General features: G+C 41.0%; 2 protein-coding genes across 2 annotated transcripts in view; one reads left to right on the forward strand and one right to left on the reverse strand.

The window, feature by feature from the left end:
• LOC103389085 (ephrin-A5-like) overlaps positions 1–11,094 on the forward strand; it is a 1,154,841-nt gene that overhangs the window by 438,900 nt on the left and 704,847 nt on the right. The gene's annotated exons all lie outside the window — the stretch shown is intronic.
• onecut2 (one cut homeobox 2) overlaps positions 1,118–11,094 on the reverse strand; it is a 27,488-nt gene continuing 17,511 nt past the window's right edge. Inside the window, exon 2 of the mRNA XM_025062768.1 lies at positions 1,118–4,669. Coding sequence (XP_024918536.1) covers positions 4,380–4,669 — 290 coding nt within the window. The 3' untranslated portion in view covers positions 1,118–4,379. The remainder of the gene's footprint in view (positions 4,670–11,094) is intronic.

Here is an 11,094-nt window from a genome sequence, read left to right on the forward strand (position 1 = left end):
ACAGGCTAACATGGGTTTATTAGCATTGAGTTGTTTCTATCCAAACACGATGTCTTTTCAAAGGTTTTTCTCCAACACGACAACTTGGTTTTTGAAATTTTCTAAACAAACAAACAAAAAATCTAAACAAGGGCTAGCACGCTGTGTTGTTGGCGAACAAAAATAGCATTTAGCTTCCTGTTCTTTTTGTACTTAGTTTTCATGGCAAAATAAAAATCAAAAGACACAATATGTCAAGTGTGAGATTTGAGATAAAATTTTTTAAAAAAATGAAACTGGGGCAGGACAATAAGAAGGAGTCAAGGTGTGAGCGAGCTAATGTTTGTACAGTAGAAAATCTTTGGTATGGACTGTACATTTCACTCGGCGTTAAATTGTATCTCTCTTGGCGGACAGCAGCAAGGCTAGCCTGCCAAGGTGGCGTGTTTGAGTTTTTAAACATGTACACGACATTTTTGAATCGATGAAAGATCAGGGGAAAGTGATAAATAATCTTTCTCCTAGCGTTGTCTGGTAGCTGGAACGTTAGCTTCTACTGCCTGAGATTATTGGAGGTAGACTTTGTCGGTGTGGGACGGTAAAAGGATCTGTAATGGAGACAAATACTCAAGATAAAATATAGGTTTTGTTCTAGGTCAATAGATGTTCATGACACAATCAAGTTGACAGTGTTGGAGGATCAACCATGGGAGATGTTTTCAACAATTTGCTATATTGTCTGTTTAATAGTTAGCCCATTAGCATTTTGAAATGTGGATTTTACAGAGATGTTAGCGTAACAGCCAATAGATAAAAAAAAAACGTAGGTTGTCTTACTCGCTAACCTTTGGATCAAAGTGTTGAGATGAAACTCCGAAATGCTAAAAAACAAGCCCATCATTCAGTATCTTCAGCTGTTTACACAATCATGCTGTGATGGTCTATGTCTCCGTTAGCCAAAGATGTCGATTTTTCCTAGGGTAGGAGGAGCACTACTGCTGGAGTTAACGGTGAATCTTTGGTTTGTTAGCTGATGAGGTTTCTGTTGTTCTCGTAACCATTTTTTTAACTGTGAAAAACTGCATAGGCACACGTTAAAGACACTCTTCAACCGTGAGAGACACATTTATGTTCTGCCTTTTTTTTTGGTTTGGTTTTGGTTTGGAGGGAAGAAAAATGGCCGACTTTCTCCATCTCATCCTTCCCTCCTTCCCATGTTTGTGGGTGTGTGGTTTTTTTGTGTTTTCTTTTTTTTTTTTTACCCTTTTTTTAGTCACCAGCTTGCTTCCCCTTAGAGATGGCCTGACGTAGCATCAGGCGGAACAAAGCTACTTCCTCATCCTGTGATGTCATCCTTCCTTCAATCCGATCCTTCTTTTTCCTTATCCGTATCACCTTCCGTTGTCGACATCATCAACGCTACTCCTTTTTTTTTTTTTTTGGTTTTGTTTTTTTGTTAATAATTCTCTTCCATCTTCAGCTAGTTTCTTTCCTTTCGTTGGAACAGTTAGGTGCAGAACAAAGTTTTTCTTTGGTTTCGATTTGTCAATAAATAGAAAAAGTCTCAAGTGTACATTTTGGAACTTTCAGTCGTCCTGTAAGCCTTTGGCTTGCCTCTAACCAGGCCAGGACTCGGCCCGGGGTTCTACCTACGAGGAGGGGCTGCTGACTGACGCCTTTGCTTTGGTTTTGTTTCTTCTTTTTGGTTTGATAGCTTGAAGGTGAGATGATTGATGAGGTGATTGTGAGTGAAGAAGGCTGTTAAAACATGGTGTTTCGCTAACGTTCTCGACTATTTACATTGTTAAAGGCTGTACAGTGTGTAAGCGCCAAACTAGAAAATGGGATTTGCTTTGGACGAATGCTTGGTAAAATCCGGACGGAGCCGAGAGCCAATGGCTCAGAGCCCACCTGTCGTTTTAATCCTTCGACGTCTTTTACCAAAACCTTCCGTGCCAAATCCCATCTTGAGTCTGGTGTCAACTTTTTTCCCCTTAAAATCAGAGTTGTCTGCCGTGTTAAAAACCCCGCACTCCTGTCTACCAGCCGGGCTGACCCTTTGAAAAGAGACGGAGCTGCCAGGCATCGTCTTTAGATTGTCCTCTTTAACTATTACAAAGGCCCTGATCCGCCTGGACAGTCCGTCCTCTAAGGGTTCAGCTTGTTCGCTGGTTCGACCATTGTGTCGGTCACACTGTGTGTGTTTGTGTGTGTTTGTGTGTTGCGGGGGGGGCGGGTTAGGTGGATATCTGTGACAGCAGCTGAAAGCCTCCAAACAGCATCTTAGTCCTGCAGCTGTAGAAGTATAAATCTGACCGAAATATCAGTCCGTTTGAAGGTTCTAAAGATTTTCTGGTTCATAAACCGAAATAAAGATTAGTCACAGATTTGTTCCTGGTTGAATCCAGATCACATTTGGTGCTTTGTTTGCTCCTAGAAGTTTGTGCATTTGGAAAAGACATGATGAAATGTGAAAAAAAAAAACAAAACTTTTGTCAGGTGAAAAATTAACATCAAGAAACAGCACCAGTTTTTTGTTTTTGTTTTTTTTCTAGCATCTTGACTCTCGATTGTGCCGTTGCTAAAATGCCTATTGGATGGCGCTGCTTTGATGGGTATGTTAACGCTAGCGATGGCTGTGTGTGAAGCTGTGGTAAACTGGTTAGCTTAGCTTTGGTTTAAGTTGAAGTTTTAGTAAAACCTCCGGGAAATGACTCTTTAAAATCATGTCTGTGTCTGTGTGTGTCGGTGTGTGATTGAATATTAGTGTGTAACGGCAGATGCCGAATGGATTTCAGCCGCTGTGTAGAAAAAATGGCATCCTGAGTTTTTCTATTCGGCTTGGCAGAGAGCTCCAGTTCTATTGCAAAAGAAAATGTGCTTCTTCATTGTGCTCATGTATTAATATTCACGTGTCATTCACACCAGAGCAGGTATTTACGCTGGATGATGAGCTTGTCATTCTACGTTTTGGATCGAATCATGAGGAAAAAGTGTGTGTCCTTCTGTGTGTGTGTGTGTGTGTGTTTGTGCTTGCATATTTTGTCATTTCCTATCTTGTTGAACCCTCATCGTCTGCAAGGTATTATGGGTCTTTATTATGGGAGGAGCTATTCATTAAGTGACCAGCATGTGGGACGTACTTTAGGGAAACTCGTCAGCCAAATTTGTTCAACAAGTTTGTTCAACATAGAACCAGAAGAATGTGGCCCATATTTAGAGTTCTATATATGGAGCAAACACTTTTGTCTTGTCCGCCACCTGGCTGACAGAATAGAACCTACATCAGGCATGGGCAAAATAAGGCCCGGGGGCCAAATGCGGCCTGTTCAGTTTTTTAATGCGGCCCGCCAAACTTTTCCAAATTATATAATTTATGTATGTTATCATTATATTTCCGCCTTTCTCTGCAATACTCAAGTTTCCCCAATAGATGGCGTAGAAAATGATAAAAGCATTTTAGCCTTTATGCATGATGTCACTTATCTTAGCTCCATCTATCTGTCCCTCACCTGGCCCCCCTGTTCAATTTTAGGACAATTGTGGCCCATGAGTCAAAAAGTTTGCCCAGGCCTGACCGTCACTCACGTATTTAAATTTGGTATATACCACAAGGCAGGGTAAATAGAGACTCACATGCTGGACACCAGGTGTGTAGGGGTGCAAATGTTGGCTAGAAATTTGGGACAAGTATAGCCTTGTCCTAAATTTAATTTAGGCCACTCTTGAATGGCCCCAACAATTACATAATTGGAATTGGACGTTTTTTTTTTTGATGCTACATAAATGTAGCCTACATGACTTTTATCTGACCAAAATTAGCAGCCTAGTCTACATTTGCTTTCCAAATGAATGAACTGTAGGCGCCAAAACTAGGCAACCAGCGAGCTTCTCACACATTCCACAGTCGTAAAGCTTTTATCGGTTCCTGGTTTCGGTTGGTTCCTAGTTCCTATTGCATATCAGAAAACGCACGCCGTCTTCTAGTCTTTGGTATTTGAGCGAGTGGTCATACAAACTGTCCTGACCCACAGGAGTCTGTGATCCACGACTTTCTCTGTCTACTTCCCACAGTGAGGTTGGTGTGTGTATGTGTGTGTGTGTGTGTGTGTGTGTGTTCTTAACACTCGTTTACCCTTCAGCTATGGTATGAGTGTAGGGTGAACGTGTAGAAGGCGGTTTGGCTACAAATAAGTGGTCGCAGTGAGCAGCCCCTCTCTCAGCTTGTCACTCAAAACTGACAAACAAAGAAAAAAAAAAAGTGTAAAAATTTTGGTTTCCATCTCTCGTTTCCACGTCGACCCTCAGCCCCCAACCCTCATCCCCGCCCCGCCCCGCCCACACCACCTGATCAAGACCCCTGCCCCTGAAGTTTCCCCGCCCTGCCACGGCATCCTTTATCACGCTTTGGTACAAGTGCTGGACGCCGAAGACTGAGCTCCGGGGCTGCCTCCGTCGTCTGTCCATTTGTCCAGGCTGCGGCGTCGTGCGTTCATAAAGAAGTTGCTGACGGTGGTGAGTTCGAGGCCCAGCTGCTGAGAGATGGTGAGCTGCATCTCTTTGGACGGCCGCTTGTTCTCCTTGAAGATGGCCAGTAGGGTGCGCCGCTGCAGGTCGGTGAAGACCAGCCGCGACTTCTTTGGTGTGTTGTTGCGGTCCTTCCCCGTGTCCTGTTCCTTCCGTTTGCAAGCTGAGAGGAGGGAAGACAGGGTGAAGAAAGAGACGTTAGGAGGAATGATGGGAAAAAGAATTTAATTTAATCAAATAGTGTAAGCTGTTGTTTGATCCTGAAGTAAGCAAAAAATAAAACTCCTTATTTCTTTACGTATGTCAAGAAAAAAAAAACAAAGATTCAGGTCTTTGTTGTCCTGCAATTACTAGTGTCAACGATCACTGGTACTCCTATAATGAGTCAGCCAGGAAAGGGGACAAGGAGGAGGAGGAGGAGGAGGAGGAGGAGGTGTGGGTGCATTTGATTTGATTACCTCCCTGAATTAAGTATGCACGACCCGGATCCTGATCGATACAAATTAATTTACGGACTCAATTCAGTGACAAAACTATTATGTAAGGAGGAAACTGTCCTCGCTGTTAACTAACAAACACACACACACACACACACACACATTCCCTGTCCTTCTCACCAACCCAGTCTAGTGTTTAACTGAAAGTGTTTAAACAGAGCCGTTTCTGCTGTCTTTCATTACCATGAATCAGTGAAGATGATGAAACTCAGCCATGACAAATAACTTCCACTGATTATTTTTTCTATTTATTTATAATAATCTATTTAATATCTTCAATACCGATAATACATTTTATTCAGGAAAATACAAACTGTATTCAATAAAAAAAACTCTATGCCTCCAGGCACCAGACTCCCTAAGAGAAATCTGTAATTTAAGCATATGGTCACACTAAATTTAACTTGGACTTTTTTGAGCCAACAAATAAAAAAATATATCTGTAATGGAACGTATGCATGGAGTCAACTTCTGTGCGCTGTCATGTAAAAATGTGGTTTTTCTTTATGGACTTTTGTAAAGACAAATCAAACACAACAAGCGCTCCTGCTACGTAGTAATCAAACAGAATTGTCCAGCAGTGAGATGAAGCAACGGAAACAGTCAGCGTGCCAGAAACTGTGTGTCAATACCTCATACAACCTCTGGTTAAAAAACAAAACAACAGCTTAAGTTTCTCTTTAATCTTGTGCACACTTTAAGTAATTAGCTGTAGGTGCGGAAAAATAGAGAATAACCTGACAGCCCCGCAGTTAATGTGGTAACGATCTGCATAAACGGAATCATAAAAAGAATAATTACGGGAAAAGGACAAAGAACCGTTAAAATATGGATTCAAACCGCTTAGAATTAAGTGGCTGTAAACAAAAGGCGGGAATAAAGTGAGATAAATGAGTCAAATATGAATGTCCTGGTTGTTCATCATGAAAGAATTGATTGTTCTGTGTCTGCTCTTCTTCGCTGATGTGATATTGAAGAGAATATTAATACACTTTGCTCAGGAGGTGGCACTATTGATCTGTGAATATGAACCGTGGGCCACACAGCATGGGAGTTTCTGCCTTCTGTTTCTGGGATAGTTGTAATTTGGCGAGAACATATACCTGTTTACCTTCATTGTGGGGACACTTTTTTTGTGGGGACATTTTGCAGGTCCCCTCTAAGTGAGTGAGTATAAGGTTCCAGATTTAGGTTGGAGTTGGGATTAGAATTAGAATTCATGGGGTTCATGGGGCAAGAATTGAGATTAGGATTCAGACTACGGCTATCAATCAGATTCAAATTTCTATTGAATATATGTAATATATGTAAGATTTGAAGTTTTATCCACTCAAAAAAAAAACTTCATGAAGAGAAGTCATAATAGTTCATATATATATGTATATATATATATATAAATGTATATATGTATGTATGTATTATATTTTGATTTAATTATTATATAATATTGTTATTGCATCCTGGCGAGCCTGGCATAATTTGCAAATTATGGTTTCCCTCGGCGTTATATTTACATTTGTTTTATGGAAATCCAAATCAAAATACTTTTGACATAACACTTTTAGTTTTTAAAAAAACTAAAACTTTAGGCTCTGTTGCTGCTGGTGTGCTTGTTACCATGTGTAATGGTAATTCGAATTCTATTTGAAGTTTGTTCTGACTCTAATCGAGACTGGTTTCATACGTGTACTAGTTAAGGTTAGATGACATGACAAAAAGGTTCATTTACACCAAATGTAAATTTTCAACACATTAGCTCAGGGAAATTTGAATTCCTAAGGTGTTTATTTCCATCTTTGGTCAGTGTTGTTCTGCTAACTGTAGCTTCAATGAAAAGCAGCTCAGCGTCGCTTCACCCCAGACTAGTTTCTTTCTTTTAGCTTAAGAAAAGTGCAGACACATCTGTGAGTAAAAAGGCAGCAATCAGTCTGACCCATACACACAAACACACTCAGCGATCACGCCCGACTGATTCAATCAGCTCCTTTTTTCTCTCCGGTGGAGGTTACAGTCGGGATCAAACCTGCAATTATATTATTCAAAGGGGAGGGGGCTTCCACCGCTTTGTGAGAATGGCGGAGGGGCGGCTGTGCTGTGCTGTAAATGTAAAGCTGGAGTCAATAGGATCAATAGTGCACAGCTCCTCCTGTCTTTCATCAGCTCCCTCTGTGAGTCTCTCGCTGCTGGATGCGACTCTAACTGCAAACGAGATCAGCAGAAAACGCTCAGGTCTTCACTCCGTGCCTTTTTTTCTTTCTCTCTCTCTCTCTCTCTCTCTTTGTGTGATTCATGTGACACTGTCATTACTACAACCTTAGCAAACATTGTTACATCATCAGCATATAAAGCAACACTGTCTAATGTGATTATGTTTACAGTCTCGGAGGAAGATAGAGGATGATGAACGTTCGACTTTAAGGGAAACAGATGCTGCTGAGCCTGGTGTGATTGTGTGTCAGCCTATTTACTGTCTGTTAGCTGCTAGTTTCATCACACAGTGCTTGCAGTAAATAGTCCAGTCCATAGTCCAGGACCTAACTCTTGAACAAACAAAACCCAAAAACTGTGACACATTTTTTGGATCTGTGTTTTCTCTCTAAAAGGGCAAGGACTTTTGATTAACATTAAGAACATTGAGCAAAGTATGTTTTCAGCAAAATTGTCCCGACATTTCTTGTCATTACAGTCTAATTTAGATCTTGGATATTTAGAGAAACAGCATGAAGGGAATTGCTGAATTCTGTAACTACGTCAAAACATTCTCCATGAGAACAAGTACTACACGTAGCTGTCAGTGCTTGGTCTTTTGAAGATATAACCAGATAGTACGCATTTCCATTTTGATGTCCCTCTGTCATCCGTCTGCTGTGAGGCTGAAGAGGTGATTTGTGAAGGGAATGAACATGCATCAGTTGTTCCCCTTTATTTCTGACCTGTAGGTCAAGTCCTCCACTAAGGAGAATGGGAGTCATTATTCCAACAGAAAGTCAAAACCCTGTGTTCACTCAGGTGGAGCATCAAAGTCAAGCGCTGAGTCTCAAGAGCTGCTAACACTCAATGCAAACGCATCAATGTTTTACTCGGAGGGTGGAAGACTTAGCGCTGCTTCAGTGTCAGTGCAGAACGCAGAACCAGGCGGTGGTGTTTTGTCGAAGCAGTCATTTAGATACCATACACATTTCTATCTATCTATCTATCTATCTATCTATCTATCTATCTATCTATCTATCTATCTATCTATCTATCTATCTATCTATCCATCATCCATCCATCATCCATCCATCCATCCATCCATCCATCTGTGGTAATAAATGTGTGCCTTTACATAAAAGCTAGCTCAACTCATTCAAAAGTTTTAAACTTTGTATGACTTATTTTAAGAAGGAACTAAACATATTTACCAGCAAATATGTTCAAAACTACCTCAGTGTTCACCTCCTGGGCAGGATCGAATCCCGGTTAGGGCATTGGACTCACCACCCGCAGGAAGGTTCAGGGGGTTGGTATGGTGCAGTGTGATTTGGGATACCATGACACGGTAACGGATAAGTGGATGAAAATAGGATGGATGGATGGATATGTTCAAAACTCACTGAAATTAAACCAGAAGCCGTTTAAATACAGACGCTGTCCTTGCTTCGTTTCCTGTTTTACATGTGTCTGTGGCACAGATGAATTCTGACATGTGAAGGTGAGAGTAAAGACGGGGGAGAAATTAAAAGACAGAGACCCAAGGCAGCAGCAGAAAGTTTGGAGGATCGATAACGTCGAGGATAAAACCTCCGACGTTTCCACACAGCGAGACTCGCAGACTTTCCCTAAACGGAAGTTCAGCACAAAGAGCAGGACATCTCTTTATCTTCTGTCTCTCTGTCTCTGTCTCACACTCTTCTTTGTGCCTCATCCTGGATTTTAACGTTTCATCATCTTCCTCTTCCATCACTTTCGTTCTTTGTCCTTTTCTGTGCACAATACGAACCGCAGGTCTCTTTTGTTTTACTCTTATTCGTCTCTGTCTCATCGTCTCCTTTTCTCCTCCTCTGTCATCTACTTCCTTTTCCTTCAGCTTCCATCTCCTTCTACCTTTCTGTCTCCCTCCTCCCTCCCTCCATCTTCCGCCTCTTTCTGCACTCCTTCAGTCTGTTTCTTTTTTTTTTTTTTATTACACCATTACCACTTAAGCCTTGGTATCCATTACACAGAGGGCATATAAGTGCAGGGTAAGTAGTAAAGTCACCCTCTAACGTACACTTCACTGCTGCTGTGTGGCGCCACATTTGGTTCGTGTCGACAATCGGGTCCTGAGTCGACCCGCCTGAGTGACGTTCGGACTCATCGGTTATGACATGGTTCTGGTGCCACAGAAAAATTGCTGCTGCTCTACCTTGGTAAACAAGCCATGCTCTGATGGGGACACAGGCTTATTTTAGTCATAGATTGTATATAAAGAATGGAAGTGCTGCGTCCAGTGCTGGTTCTAACTGCAGTTTGTTTATTCACAGACAGAATAACATTTGGATGCTTTTCGTTTAAAGGCCAAGACACTTAGCACATTTCGTCCCGTGTACCTAAATTCTGCATGCATGTGTGACTTCATCACCGGCTCTAGACTGACAACACAGTGTCTTTGTCTTTGATAACGAAAGTTTCAAACATTGTCTTAGAAACGACAATGTTTTCCAGGAACCATGTTAGCTCTTTAATACAGAACCTCAGCAGATTTACTGCCCGTTTTCCTCTAATTCTGAAAAATTTACATAATTTTCCTTTAAAGGAAATCTGAAACAAACAAATAATTAACTGTCGACATACTGTATACAGTACTGTTTTTCTTAAAGTTAGAAATCAAATCTTTTACTGAATGACTTTCATTGCTCGCCTTTGGCAACCAGAAAGATGTTGCCCTTTAGTGGCTCACAGCCACTAGGGGAATAAAGCAGTGTGTACGAGAACATATTCAATGTTACAATCTTTCAGCAGGGCAGTATGCTTGTACATTACTATTTAATGTACACAGAAGTGGGATCAGGTTTAACATTTCATTTTGTGTTTTAGTTTATTTTATATTGTACATTGTTGGAATGTGCTAAATAAATATTTTCATAATTTTGTAATTGTTTAATTCTTTGGAACATTAATATTAGTTTATATAATTGCAGTGCCTTGATTTTGTTGAGGTTTAGTTCACAGTCATAGCCATCAATGCAATGGTACTAACTAATAATTGGCATAATACTTTTTTTCGGGTGTTTCGGTTTTCAGCCTTGGTTTCCTCATTTTCGGTTTGGGCCAAGAATTTTAATTTCGGTGCATCGAAGGTCACTAGTTACAACCTTTGTTTTTTTGGTTTCTTTTTAACAACAGTGTTTACAGAACAGGTCGTAACATGATGATTCAATTCTTCAAAAATGAGTCCATATGTTACTGAGAGATGACCGACTTTTCTTATTTCCAGTCAATGGTTTTAAACGGTCCTCCCTTTGTTTAATTGCAGGTGTTAACATCTTTTTTTGTTGTTGTTGTTGTTGTTAATGTCAGATTTGCAGACCAGTTGCCAAAGTCTATGCATCCGTTTGGATCCGACGCTAAAACTATCGACTCTTAACCCCAATGAAAAAACATAGAGAACGTCAGAAGACTATGTTTCCAAATGTAAATATCTTAGAGTATTACAACTGCAGAAAGGTAGTACATTGGTGTACATTCAGTCGAACAGCTCTTCTGGGACATTTAGCTATCACTTTGCTTTTCCTACTTTGTTTCACACTAGAGCTCTAGAGTTTTCTGTGTGCACAGGCAGACGGCGGAGATGCTGCAGCTCAGTGTGGACGACTCAGTTGATGCATCACATCTCAGCACTTAAACTCAGCCCACACAGATGTACACACAGACACACAAACACACGGCAGCAGCAGCAGCAGCAGCGACGTAGCACTTAGCAATCAGTGCTTCCACTATGAGCATGATGAGCCTGTGTGTGTGTGTGTGTGTGTGTGCGGTTGTGCTTAATGCACCACAATGCTTTGCTCCTTCCGTTTGGGAAGATAACTGGAAATGGAACAACAGACTAAAGACACACTTTGACTCTCTT

The sequence above is a fragment of the Cynoglossus semilaevis genome, chromosome 14 (assembly GCF_000523025.1).
Source record: "Cynoglossus semilaevis isolate Cse_v1.0 chromosome 14, Cse_v1.0, whole genome shotgun sequence".
NCBI classification, from domain to species: domain Eukaryota; kingdom Metazoa; phylum Chordata; class Actinopteri; order Pleuronectiformes; family Cynoglossidae; genus Cynoglossus; species Cynoglossus semilaevis.